This window comes from Solanum verrucosum, unplaced genomic scaffold (assembly GCF_900185275.1).
Source record: "Solanum verrucosum unplaced genomic scaffold, falcon-dt-bn FXZP01000252.1, whole genome shotgun sequence".
NCBI lineage: Eukaryota > Viridiplantae > Streptophyta > Magnoliopsida > Solanales > Solanaceae > Solanum > Solanum verrucosum.
In genome coordinates this window covers 7,482,819-7,496,604 of record NW_026019988.1, presented here as the reverse complement: position 1 = coordinate 7,496,604, position 13,786 = coordinate 7,482,819, and the positions used below count along the sequence as shown (strand labels likewise).

At 36.1% G+C, this 13,786-nt stretch overlaps 2 protein-coding genes across 2 annotated transcripts; both read left to right on the top strand.

Moving 5' to 3' along the window:
- The first annotated feature begins 787 nt into the window (after window positions 1–787).
- LOC125818578 (pyruvate dehydrogenase E1 component subunit beta-3, chloroplastic-like) lies at window positions 788–5,249 on the top strand. The gene is made up of 4 exons (XM_049498071.1): window positions 788–1,090; window positions 1,348–1,460; window positions 1,925–1,968; window positions 4,110–5,249. The coding sequence occupies exons 1-4, from the start codon at window positions 985–987 to the stop codon at window positions 5,080–5,082; spliced, it is 1,236 nt and encodes a 411-aa protein (XP_049354028.1). The 5' UTR covers window positions 788–984; the 3' UTR covers window positions 5,083–5,249.
- Window positions 5,250–6,166: 917 nt separating this feature from the next.
- Window positions 6,167–13,143, top strand: LOC125818582 (chromosome segregation in meiosis protein 3). Its single transcript, XM_049498078.1, has 5 exons — window positions 6,167–6,625; window positions 8,550–8,672; window positions 10,058–10,154; window positions 11,530–11,639; window positions 12,775–13,143. Exons 1-5 carry the CDS (start codon window positions 6,284–6,286, stop codon window positions 12,979–12,981), a joined length of 879 nt encoding a protein of 292 aa, XP_049354035.1. The 5' UTR covers window positions 6,167–6,283; the 3' UTR covers window positions 12,982–13,143.
- The last annotated feature ends 643 nt before the right edge of the window (window positions 13,144–13,786 follow it).

The following is a 13,786-nucleotide window of genomic DNA, read 5'->3' as shown; positions in this document are numbered from 1 at the left end:
AAACAAGTTAAAATATAGTTGTCCATATCTCGAAAAGAAGACCCCAATAAAAGGAAATACCCAAAAAGCCCCTTACTTTACCAGCCAAAACCTATATTAAAACTGAAAATAAAAAAAGCGGAATCAACAACAATATACACCTTCAACAACAATATACACCTTCTTGAAGAAAACAAAAACAAAATACACCATTACCTTTAATTTCTTCAATTTCTCCAATGTCGCACAGCCCGATACCTCGTCAATACAACCTTAAACCTGAAAAATGGCGACATAAAATACAACAATGGTTATTACTACCAACGAATTGAAGAAAAAACAAAGAAATACATGTGAGGAGAAAGGAGATTTACCTAGGGTTTTCATCGGAGAAGAGAGAGAATCGTAAGAAGGAAGTTGAAAAATCACAAAAATGGTTCCATTTTTCTTTTAGTTTGAAAAAAAACGACGTGTAAAGAGGTTTAAGAGTTGGCATCATATAATTGGTCAGTTAATCCACGTAGAACGGTTGTCTTGCACGCGCTTATGGTCAACAGATGTCTGTGCAAAAAGTGTTAAAGTAACACATAGGAACCCTACGTTAGGTGTTTAAAATGAAAATCCTTCAGTTGAGGTGTCTAAGTGAAAGATCGTGCCAAGTTTAGGGGGCCACCGATGGGTTTGGCCTTTATAAAAATATGATATATATGATACATGATTATATAGTACTATATTAAATATTTTTTTTGGGCCTTAAATATTTTGGGGTGGGGTGGGGTGGGGTGGGGTGGGCGTGAGGGGGGTGGGATTCACTTAGTTCTTGCCAAATACCATCTGCACTTTGTTCTCTCCGCCCGAATTCGTTTTTTCTTTATTATAACAAACCAACTTTTCACCTATTATGTGTGCATATATATTTGATTCCTCATCTTCCTCATAATTATACTGCATTTTCTCTTCATTTGTTTGAATCAAGAATCCATTTTTCTTCGTGGGGTTTTCTAGATGGCTGCTATTATACAAGGAATTGGTGCTGCTACTGCACTAACCTCAGCCAATTCTTTGGACACCAAGAAGTCATTTTTCTCCAATCCTCGCAGATCTTTCTCAGGTTTGTTGCAAAGTTTGAATCTTTAGCTAGTATTTGAAATGGGGTTTTGTTAGTATTGCTTAATTTTATGTCTTTGTTCATCTTGGTTCTGTTTTCTGATTCTGGGTTTATCAGATCTTTGTGTCTTTTGGGTTGTTTTTGATCTGTTTCAAGTATTATTTGGTCCATTGAAAGAATTTTGTATATTCCATTTAGTCATAATTTCAATCATTTGATGGAATTTTATGGTTTGGTTTTGATGCATGTTGTTTGTGTAGTTGGTGCTGAGAGGAAAGGAAGGACTTTTGTGGTTAGATCTAATGGGCGTTTGAGCTATGGTTTGAATGGACGTGGAGGAAGAGCTGAACAATTAATTACTAATGCTGTTGCTGTTAGTATTCTTTTACTCTCTAATTATGATTGTGCGTTTATGTTTGCATATAATCATTTAAGTGCAGAAATTAGTACTCCATCCATTTCAACTTGTTTGTTTGGTTTTGACTTGCACGAAGTATTAAAAAGTAAAGAATACTTTTGATTATTGTGTCCTTAAACTAAAGATATGTAGAATGTATGAAAATGCCTTTTAATTTTTTTGGTCTTAAACATGACATGTGGAAAGTTAAATTGAAGAGTTGCTAAAAAAAGGGAAGATCTATTCTTTTTGAAACGAACTTTTCAAAAAAGTAAAGTAACACAAACAAATTGAGTAAATGTTATTGTTTTGGACTTTGAGATTTGGTGTTGTATGGCTGAATATTTTATGTATTGTGAAGGACACACTTCAATCATTTATGATGATCTCTCCAAACAAGCGCAAGCTTATTGCCAAATGTCTCTTTAATTCTTTTACAGGCTAAAGAAGATACTGCTGCAGCTTCTACTTCATCCAAGCCAGGGTATATTTACTTCTCTTCTGAGTTGTACATACATACAATGCATACATATCTTTACAGTTCAAATTGCTTCCTTGTAGTCACTTGTTTTGTGAAACTTCATATCCAAAGTGTAGTTTGTCAGCAGATTAGATTAGTTCTTTTTTTTAAAAAAGAAGATAATCTTGGCTGACTAGGGAAATGTTTGACAATCTTGGCTTGAAAAAGAGCTTGGTTGGTAGGATTATGATATAGTGGAAGCTGATAATCTCGACGGTGTTGTTAAAGGGAATAGAAAAAATAATAGCATTTGCTGTTTTGCTTCAGATGATGTCAGTTCATCCTGTGATGAACATGTCTAATTTTCCTCTTTGTTCCGCATTGTGATAGCGGAAACAAAGGAGAATGATGGTGGGAGTGATATGATTTTTGTATTTGGATTAGTACGGGGGGATATAAAAAAATAAAGGGAGGACTACATGATGAATAAAAGCTCAACCTCTGTTTCCAACCAAAAGCAGGCATACATAGAGAGGAAAATCATACATTTGAGTGAATCTTCTGTTTCAGCCAAGCGAGTCTCCCATGGACTTTTAAGAAAAGAGTTACTAAGGGTATTAGTCATGTCTATCTCTCTTTTTTTCTTGTGGTACTTCTATTTTTTCATCTACTATTTGCTCCAAATTTATAAGGTTTTTATTTGTCGTGAAATTTTTTGCAAGTATTTTATTGAAGTTATTTCCATCTCTAAGAGATTGAATATCAAAAAGAAAAAAAAAATCTGTTGCTGAAACTATACAACTATTACGAAGATCAATTTGTATTTCTAGATTGTAAGGAAGTGATGAAATCTTAGATTGTGTCCTTATTAGATAAATTTGTATTTCGTATACGCCAAAAATTTGCCAAAGAGGCACACAACTGTATTGAATTCTCAGAATGCATTCTACCTTGCACTCCATTTTACTGCTTTCTGCTTGGAACTTGTCATGTGACTCACAAACAAAAAGAAGAGAAGAGTACCACTATAGGATCCCAAAGAGAAACTGTAGAGATCAGCATGAAATGTGTCTCTCTTTTGAGATCTCATCATCTCCTATTTGTTATTGATAGACAAATTCTCTTCAACTTTATATCGGTTCACTGGGGCCCTTGCGAATAGTGTTTGTCAACCTAGTTTAGTTTTAAACCTTACAAAGAAATCATAACTTCACCTTTAAATCTTGGCAGTTAATATAGCACAATCATGTGATAGTGTAGAGAACTAAAATTCAGTTTTATGGAGAACGAGTTGAACCAAAGGTTTGTATTTGTAAATCTATAACTTTAGTTAGAATTCCGTAAGTGTATAACAGAGGAGATGTTATCGGTTATCCAAAGTGGATGCACTTATTGTTATCAATTCTTTTGCTTGCACTACCACCTCTGAGAAACTCGTGATCTAAGTTTTCATGATAACTGGTTAAGCATTCTTTTATTTAACATTAGCGATCCCTCTGAAAATTGTCATCTTGTCTTTACTACTATTGCTTTTGCCTTTTAACATCCGTGTACTCTTGTCAAGCTGTCTAGGAGTTGTTCAAAAGGAAGGTTACATCTTTTGTAGGAAATTTGGCTTCCTTTCCTACTTCAAACTTTTTGAGAGTTTGATTTTGTTTTCTGCTCTGTTGGGTTCTGAGGTTCTAATTACGTGAAATGTTAGGGCCACTAGAAGCTAGTAAAGAGGCCCCTTATTCATTCTCTCTTCCTAATGCATAAGATTCACGCTGTGGGATTCGAGGTGTTTCTGTTACTTAAGGACTATAGAGCTCGTGAAGTTTTGGTGGTGGTCACAAGACTCATAACCAACATTATCTATGATGTATTTGAGTTATCTGGTACTTCCTTGATGGGGTATTTCCTAATTATTGGGGATTAGATTATATCCATGGTTTAAAAATAATTCTGTAATGGTGCTTGCTTAATCAGTAAGCATACACCATTTAATAGGTCTCTGTTGGTTGGTTGGTTGGATATGCACTACTTTCTCTTCTCTTTTTTTTAATTGTCTATCATTGTGTGAACCATATCAATTACTTCCCAATTGCTTGTTTACCTGATTGTTGTTTATCCGGATTTCTTGTTATTTATTCACATCACTTATGTGTTTGAATGTACATCTTTAGGCATGAACTATTGCTCTTTGAGGCCCTCCGTGAAGGTCTTGAAGAAGAGATGGACCGAGATCCCGCTGTTTGTGTAATGGGTGAAGATGTTGGTCATTATGGAGGTTCGTACAAGGTGACTAAAGGCCTTGCCCCAAAATATGGTGATCTCAGGGTTCTTGACACTCCCATTGCTGAGAACTCTTTCACTGGTATGGGCATTGGAGCTGCAATGACCGGTTTGCGTCCAGTTATTGAGGGAATGAACATGGGATTTCTTCTTCTAGCCTTTAATCAGATATCTAACAACTGTGGTATGCTCCACTACACATCTGGTGGCCAGTTTAAGATACCAGTTGTCATCCGAGGTCCTGGTGGAGTTGGTCGACAGCTTGGAGCAGAGCACTCTCAACGCCTTGAGTCATATTTCCAGTCAATTCCTGGAATCCAGATGGTTGCCTGTTCAACCCCCTACAACGCCAAGGGCTTGATGAAGGCCGCTATAAGAAGTGATAACCCTGTGATTCTGTTTGAGCATGTTTTGCTCTACAACCTCAAAGAGAGAATTCCAGACGAAGAGTATGTGTTGAATCTTGAAGAAGCAGAGATGGTACGACCTGGTGAGCATGTTACCATTCTAACTTATTCCAGGATGAGGTATCATGTAATGCAAGCTGCTAAGACACTTGTGAACAAGGGTTATGATCCCGAGGTCATTGATATCAGGTCACTGAAACCATTTGACCTTCACACCATCGGGAATTCAGTGAAGAAGACTCATCGCGTCCTCATTGTCGAGGAATGTATGCGTACAGGAGGTATTGGTGCCAGCTTGACAGCTGCTATAACCGAGAACTTCCATGACTATCTCGATTCCCCAATCATATGTCTGTCCTCACAGGATGTGCCAACGCCATATGCTGGGACGTTAGAGAACTGGACCGTTGTCCAACCTGCCCAGATTGTTACTGCAGTAGAACAGCTCTGCCAGTGATTGTTACTAGACATTTTAGTTTTTGGTACTTACAAGTTCAAGTTAAGGTGGGATGATTGGTCCATTGTTGTCTACCTGCACCAAAATAGTATTTGGATTTTTAATGTTTTGTTAAGGTAACAAGACTTCATGGGAACATTATCATTGTTTTGTCTCATTAAAGTTTAGCTCTATTTGATAAATTAAAGCTGGAGTTGTCTTACATTTAAATATCATATGACAGGATGTGGTTTTCCAGTTTTGTTTTGGTTGTGATTTAAGACTCTAATTGATGAGTCTGACTTCGATATCATGATAAGAAATGAACATTTATATCACTGATGGTGAAAAAGTTGTATTTTTTAAAATTCTTGAGATGACCTCATAAGTATGTTGATATGTTCTTCAAGATGGGTCCATGCCTTGCAAAGTTCATCCAAATCAAATCAAAGAAATTGACATAGATATAAAAAAAACTCCATATTTATATATACTTAAGTGAGATATCTCAATCCTTTATTATACACATAGAATATATTAATACTTTCTTCTATCTACTTAATTAATTTAAAAAGCGATCCGCCGCACTGAGCTATAAGGTAAGATAAAGTTCTTGTACTACTTGATTGACGGGTAAGAAGGAGCTTCCGTAAGAACTGGAAGACTCTTGTATGTATGATAACCCTCTCTTCCACTCCTAGTGGTCTGTTGCTTAGAAAGAGCGACATAAGCAACCTTTCTTAGCGCGCTTAGCTTCTGCTAGTGGCGGGGCGGCAGTGCCATGTTGTTCCGTTGAAAGCCTAAGCCAAGAAGGTATCATAGAATTTGCGCTTAATTTTGATATTTTTTGTATTAGTTTTAGCATGTTTATTTTTGTAAAAATAAGTTCATACTTTAGATTACAAGTTTTGTTTTCATGTGCAAAACACAATTTTTAAAAAATATATATTTATCACTAATTTAGTTTTAGTAAATAAGCAAATGAATTTTAGTATTTTTCTTAATTATTTCTTACTCATGTAATCTAGATTTTTTAATTTTTTTTTACTAATCTAAAAATAGTTAATTCATATTTTATTTTTGTAATTTTTTTTTTCAGAAAAATAAAATAAATTCCCACCAGCCATCCCTTTACTTTATCTCAAAGTTTCCCTCCTTTATTTCCCGCCAAACACCAGAAAAACCTTCTAAATCTCGACGAGAGAGAGCAAAAAACCAGAAAATGGAGAAATCCGGCGGCGGCGGCGGTGGCGGTTCAGCGCCTACCGGGTGCTACAAGTGCGGTCGTCCAGGTCACTGGTCAAGAGATTGTCCGTCCAATCCAAGCAGTTCAGACAAATCTAATCATAATACGACGAAGTATGCTTCAAAGACCGGATCTGACGCTGGCGATGGCTCTGTTGCCGGTGCTGGTGCCGTTGCTGGAGCTTCTGCTTCTAAGCCGAAGAAAGTCCCGAGGTCAGTGCCTAAGCTAACACCGGATATCCTTCTCTCTGATAAAGGACTTGGATACGTTCTCCGTCATTTTCCTCGTGGTTTCAAATATCGTGGTCGCGGTCATGAGGTACTTTGTGCTTTCAAATAAGTTACTGCATCCGCTGTCTCTGAGACTAGATCTTTTGATTCACTGAAGTACAAATTTTGTTTGCTGTATATATATATACACTTCCTATAATTTTGTTCCTTTTTGTTGTATTTATTTTGCATTTGTATAGTTAAACTGCAAGTAGATGATATTCCTTTTTATGACTGATAATGAATCCATGTTCTTCAACTTAATTCTGCAAGTCTTGTATCAGAGTGTCCATTCTCTCTTGATGCATTTGGTGAGTAGTCGAGAGTCTGTTTTCACCCATCCTCTGTTGTAGCCTCTGCTAACACACCATTTGAATCCATAGAGTAAAGCTTGTGCTGCAGCCATGTTACTAGTGCCTTGACCCAAGTTCATTGAGTAAGCAAAAATAATTGTGCCTTGGCTGTCTCTGATTATTCCTCCACCGCCACATCTTCCCCAAATGCTACTTCCATCACTGTTAAGCTTTATAGATATCTCAGGAGGATGAGCCATTTGACCATGATAGTAGCTCTTTCGTGGATATCTGTATCAAACACCTGACATATCCTTGCTTTACCAATTTCTTCCTTGCTATTCCAGTTTTCACCTATCCTTGCTTTACCAAATTTCTTCCATGTAACCTGCAAGATTGTATGTTAGTTTTGGTTCTGTACATTGAATGCCTTTCACCTCAAATTTGTTGTTGCACGTTGCTCTCCATAGTTCCCAACAAATTATAAACTTTAGTTATAAAAGCTGCAACGAGATTTTTAGTCTTCAAGTTCCACCAGTTGAGCAATAGCATTTTAAGAGAGTTGTGTCTGTGTCCAATTCCCAGAGGTCATGCAAAAACATTCCCGATTTTCTTAGCAGGCTGAACTGGTGCTGAATTTCCCGGTAGAAGTTTCAGTCCAGATAGCAAGATCATCCTTGTTACTGTTAAGATTGATAGTCAAGCTGCTGATCCTATTCTTATATTCTGTGGAGTGTGGACAGTTGATATTACAGAGCTTCCCAGTGCCAAACTGCATTCTTAAACACTGAATTGAGCTTTATTTGACTTTGTTCACTACCACTAGGGAGCAGATGATATAAGAGGCTCCAAGCTAGACCAATTATCAAACCAGAATGTCACATCCCCTTTCTCTAGTTTCCAATAAATAAATTTCTCAGTATTGTGTTTGATCCCACAAAGATATTTCCAGTGTTGGGAGTTTCCTTTAATCCATTGGACATCAAGAGGATGTTGATTATTCCAGTAATTTGCTTTCATGAAATCACTCCAAAGAGATTTAGAGGTCTGAGCTTCCACCACTGTTCAAATTTAAAAAAACAATGCAATTGTCTTCAATCCAATGGTGCTTGTTACCAGTTTCTTGGACAGACCAAAAAAACCTAGCTAAATGTTTTTCAATAAATTCCAAAGTCAATTTTGGAGCGTAAACAACACTGAGAAGATGAGTAGGTAGAGCTTAGAGGACATGTCTGATAAAGATTGCTCTACCACCAGGTGATAAAAGTTTAGAGTGCCGACCTCTAATTCTACTAGTGATGTTTTTGACAATGTCATTGTAGTAAGCCACTTTGTTTTCCTCTGAGTAACCAAGGGACAACCAAGGTAGAATTAATTCTATTTTCCTTGAAACATTTTGTGGCAGTAAGTAAGCTTGTTTTCTCTGTATTACTTGTTAAGTTGAAAAGAGAAGTACACAATCATTCATCTTGTGCCTCTGTAAGATGGTAAGTTTGATTGCTTGCATGAAGATGGTGATTGTTATGATGCTTAAGTCCATCAATTTGGTTAAGGATACACAGTCCTTTTAGTTATACTCTTGCACTATAATATGAACAATTTTGGAAGCGTATGTACTTATACTAGTGGTACTCTAGCATCAGAGTGATTTGTTTATAGTGCAATCTTACCTGGGTGCAGGTTGCTGATTTGGGTCACCTACTTGGCTTATATGCTGAATGGCATGCGGGTTTGCTTCCTTATTACTCATTTGATCAATTCATACACAAGGTGGAAAAGCTTGGCGGCTCAAAGAGAGTCAAGGTAACTGCTTTCACTTCCCCAGCTTTGATATTCAATTATGTTAGGTATACTTGTCATGAAATGTGTGCTATCTTTCAATTTGAAAATATTATTTCTTTGCTTTCACTAGAGCTAAGTTCCAGCATGATTAAATGGAATACATGGAGGAGAAGTTTCTAAGAAAATGGAGACCCTTTAAACATGTATAAATAAAATACTCGGTCTTGAAAATAAAATACCGACAATGCTCTTCAACCCTAAGTCAACGAGATGCTAGATCTATTTTGCTATACTTTTATGATGTTTTGAGAAGTAGAATATCTGCATCTTGTAAACTTGACAACATCTGTGGTCAAGAAGTCATCCAATTTTTTTATATTCTCTTGATTGTTGATTGTGTTAGTTTGATTTTTGTGAATAGATAGCTCATTACTTAATCATCAGCATCTTCTCTGTCATATAAGAACTAAGAGGTAATTGTTGTTTTAGGTGGACAATCCTACAAATAACTGCTAATTTTTTATTTTGTTTTGTAGTTTTGTGCATATGCACACTTCAATTTCTTAACTTGAATCTCTTTGGTATAATTTACAAAATATCTCATTATAGTAAATTTGAGCCACAAGGCCATCAGGTAAGACTCAATTTTTCCTGCTTGGCAACTCTCTTACGTGCTTAATGCTTAATGGTGGTAAATTTGTTATCATGACACTTTATAGGATGTTCATCTCCTTTGTGCTAGTGTCTTCTCCTGCCATATACTATTTGTTTTGGTATCAAACCATGAAAAAGATGATATATCAACAACATTTTTGAAGTAACAATTGGATAATGTGCAATGCCATCCTTCAATCCCTGAAAAATTACTTCATATCACTTAAAAGTCCTCCGATGTTTATGGTCTCGTGTTATTCTTGCAAGGCTTCCTTGAGACACACTCATGCCATTTTGGGGTATATCTGGCTTAGCAAATCATTCAGCTGCATCCTACAGCCTGTAAGAAAAAATAGAACATTATAACCCTTTCGACACTATGTAAGAATAAAAGCAGAATAAATAAGGGCCACAACTTCACATATGTTTATGATTACGTGCAAAATCATCCTTTAGGATTTCATCGCAAATTTGATAGCCATAAGAACTTAACCAAGTCATTTCATTTGTCGCTACATAGCATTCTGTTATGGAAAGCCTGTTACATGAGCTTAATATTCAATCAACACAGATTACATAGCTGACTTTTAACCAGATATGTCTCTCTCCATTTGCTGCAACAGGACATCTTCCCCAATATATGATGATTGGAAGATAATTTTTTGTATGACCTTCACTGAACACATGATATGAGTGTTAAAGATTTTATGTTTAATTATCAAGCTTACTAGGGTTTCTTTTTCTTTGAACAGTTATGCACGAAAGGACTGCGAGACAGGGTTGCCGATGGGGTGGATCCTGCAAAGCTGTATGAGCCGCAAGTACAAGAACAAGAAATAAATCAACAGGGTACATCTCCATCAGTTCCTATTCTTCAAGTATTCTTATTTCTAATCTCAAATTACTTCCAGCCTGAGAAAGCAGCAATATATGACGACTTCAGTATTTTAGACACCTCCATTGAAATTTTTTGTATCACTCTCTTTGCTTTTGTATCACAAAGCGTATATAAAGTTTGAAAGTATGACGACTTCAGTATTTTAGATACTTAACTTTAATATTTTAAATACTGTTTAAGTTTTAGAATAATGGTTTGAGGACTTTTTCAAGTGAAATAATGGTTTCTATTCTCAAACATTTTTAGAAGGATTTTTTTTTTGGGGAAGGTTTCTTTTCTCAAACTTTCAACTTTTACAAACATTATCCAAGTCAAGTTATGTCCAAACACAACCTCAACTTCTAAGTACTCTTTTCCAACTTCAACTTCCGAATACTCTTATTCAACTTCATCCAAAATTCTAAATATTGTCAAAATGGCTACCTACTTAAATCAGGAAGAGGAAATATAGCTGTCTGGTAATTTTAAGAGATATTAAACTAACATATATCAAATGTGAATTTTGATTCTTTCATTGCAGAGTGCTTCATTTTACTTTAACTCTCTGAAGTTTCAATTGTAGTAGTTCTATGTATTAATCCTCAACTATTACACGACATAATTCCACTTCTCTGTTGTTTTCCTGGGGCCTGGGGAAAAGGCCTTTTTAAAATCTTACCGGCTTGTACTTTATTCTTCAGTTGTCTACCATGACATGTGTCTATGATCTGTTAATTATGTAAGATTGCATACTATTTGGGATCGAAACATTTAGGCTAAAAGTTAAACTTGATAATTAAGAGCTGTCTTGTTACAAATTGTTTTTTTTTTGGGTACACAGTTTTAAGGCCAACTTGACATTCTAGTGTTCAATGTATAATGTACACAGATATTATCCCTTTCCTTCTCTTCAAACCTATGTTGCTCGTACTCTTCAAAGATATCGACGGGTGCATGTCGGATCCTCCAAAAGTAGTTCATTTTTGAAGGATCCGACACGGGTGTGGGCGTGTGGCAGTATATTTAGAGAGTCCGAGCAACATAGCTTTAAACATTGAAGAACTGCTTTGATGAACAAGTAACTTCATTGAATCCTGTAGAGTTCGAGAAGATACATATGTTTGTCTTCAAAACTAAGTATTATTTTTTCTACAGAATGTGACATGCCTATTTATGCTGGTAGTCATTTGCAATCATGACGGTCACTTTCAAGTGCACTTTTTGTTGATTCTGTGAAGAGCAAAGAAGAAATCATGATATGTGTTATCCATAAATAAATTTGCTCTTCTACTTATGAATGCTTGGATTTGAAATCAGAAATTGCATCTCTGCTATATTTGTATGCAGAATTCAAGGACTCAGAACCAACTGATTATCCAGAAGATGCTACACAAAATCCAAATCCTAAAGATGATCAAGAAATCATGCTTAATGATATGTGGGAGAAGGCAATTGAGGTAACCATAATGAAACTTCCAACAGATTTATATGTCAGTGTTTGTCTTATTTCCAAAAATAACTATTAAGTGTTTACTTTGTCTGGCATACTTAACCCCAATTCTTACATCTAATCAGTGATCATTATTCCCTACTAGGAAGCATACAATAGTAGTATACACTAATGCTTTGGAAGTGATGCCAAAGTAATGCGGTCAGATTTCTATGATCCCGAAACTTCTACCAGGTTCATATCAATGCCCTTGGTATATGGGATAAAATTGCCATCTTAACACCCAAAATAAGACCCAGCAGCCCCTTTTATTGAATCACCCCTGGTCTAATAAACTAACCCTATTTCTTTTCTATTTAGTTTCCTTGTTATGAAATTATATGCAGTTGGATACAACGTACACTTCCACAATAGTACACCTGGAAAGTGAGTTGCGTAGGTTGAGACCAAAAATCAACCCAGCCCTTGAAACAATTTGCCTACCCTAGTTAGCCTCTCCATGTGCCATCAGAGGAATTGCCATATAGACCGTTAAAGGTAGTGCAACAGATAGGGGATTCAATCAATTCATTCTAGTGATTTCTTATGTATACCTATATCAAATTATCTGAACACCAGAAAGTAGATTATGGTTATTCCTGTAGCTAGAGCTTAAGGAAAATATCAAGCTTGATTTGCAGAAACCAGGAAATCACTTGCTCTTCAGGGTGTATCCAAGGGAGTGCTCCTCGAATTTGAAGTTTTTACTCGTTGAAGCTTGAGGAGAATACCTCTTGGACATAATTCTTGGAGAAGTTTGTTAGAGATGTTTAATATAACATTTCTTGAAAACAATTTTTGTTTGGTTTATTGCTATTTCAGAAACATTTTTGAAACACTTATTGTGTTTGAACTAATTATTTAAGAACAGAAAAAATGTTAAAGAACTTCCAATCATACTATCATATGAAGAGAACTTGCTTGATCACTGGATCCCATAGTTACTTATCTGGCAAGTGACTACTATCTTTGCATAAGTTTTAGTCTCGCGTGCCACACTGGTAGGATTCGACACAAACTTCGGTTACAACCTATTACTACTCGCTAGCATCCTTAACTTGCCTACTGCAGCAGATAACCATATTATGTTGTGTATTTGGCAGGAGCCATCTCAACCATCCAATCAAAAAATTGTTGCTGCTGATACATCTTCTGGAGGGAACGATACAGTAAATCAGGCTCCAGATAATGTAGCAAAAAGTTCTGGGGTTATTAACATCTCGGAAGAACAAAGAGCTCGGATGGAGGCTAATAAGTTGAAGGCATTGCAGAGAGCTGCTGCTCGAACTACTCATATCAAGTCTACATAGTTTTTACGTAGAGCTCCATAGAAGTTCCTAACTTATTACTATATCCTTATTGTAAATTGTTCATGAGGTTTTTTTCCTTCATTAAATGACTGAAAATTGCCTTTATCTTGAATGTTAATACTCAAGAGATTGGTCTAAATTCTAAATCATTATTTTGCTCTTGATGTTATGTTATGTTATGTTTTGTTATGCTTTACATATTATGTGCAATGACTTAGTTGCTCTGTCCTATTTATGTGGTATTTGCCTTTTCAACTGTTATGTTATGTGCTACTTGAATCAAGGGTCTTTCAACAATCTCATTGTGTCGGTGAGGCAGGAATAAGTTTACAGTCATAGGCAGACACGTTACAAGGGTTAACACGAACAATAGACACTCAAAGCCAAGTGATATACAAACATATAACAGACCTTAAGTGAGCACATGAATTAAACAAAACATAAAACTCATGTTAGGAATATGCCAGCCATTCAAGGTTGATAACATGAAATGAACAACTTGAATACTAACTTTCATATCATTAGGAAAATACTCAAACAAGGAGGGTTTCGCTTTAGACACATGTCTCTGAGATAAGATAAGGTTGATTTTTAGTTAAGTGACGTTGTGAGTGTACGTATTATTTGGGCGTCATTTCCTATAAAGAAGTCGACCACGTGACTCGACAAAGTCTCGTGCTATTTGAATGTCGTTTTCTAGCTCTGTTTCCTATGAATTGTTTTATAGCGGTATGGTTACGATGCTTGCTCCGAATAGAAGCCAGACAACTTTTCTTTCAGATATCGAAATCGACACATGACTCGA

What these genes read in the sequence shown, in the direction of transcription:
- LOC125818578 (XM_049498071.1), top strand. Translation starts at nt 985, where the DNA reads ATGGCTGCTATTATACAAGGAATTGGTGCTGCTACTGCACTAACCTCA. An exon ending in TAATTACTAATGCTGTTGCT is followed by an intron (nt 1,461 to 1,924) that starts GTTAGTATTCTT and finishes ATTCTTTTACAG; the next exon opens with GCTAAAGAAGATACTGCTGC. An exon ending in TCTACTTCATCCAAGCCAGG is followed by an intron (nt 1,969 to 4,109) that starts GTATATTTACTT and finishes GTACATCTTTAG; the next exon opens with GCATGAACTATTGCTCTTTG.
- LOC125818582 (XM_049498078.1), top strand. Translation starts at nt 6,284, where the DNA reads ATGGAGAAATCCGGCGGCGGCGGCGGTGGCGGTTCAGCGCCTACCGGG. An exon ending in ACAAGAAATAAATCAACAGG is followed by an intron (nt 10,155 to 11,529) that starts GTACATCTCCAT and finishes ATTTGTATGCAG; the next exon opens with AATTCAAGGACTCAGAACCA. An exon ending in TGTGGGAGAAGGCAATTGAG is followed by an intron (nt 11,640 to 12,774) that starts GTAACCATAATG and finishes TGTATTTGGCAG; the next exon opens with GAGCCATCTCAACCATCCAA.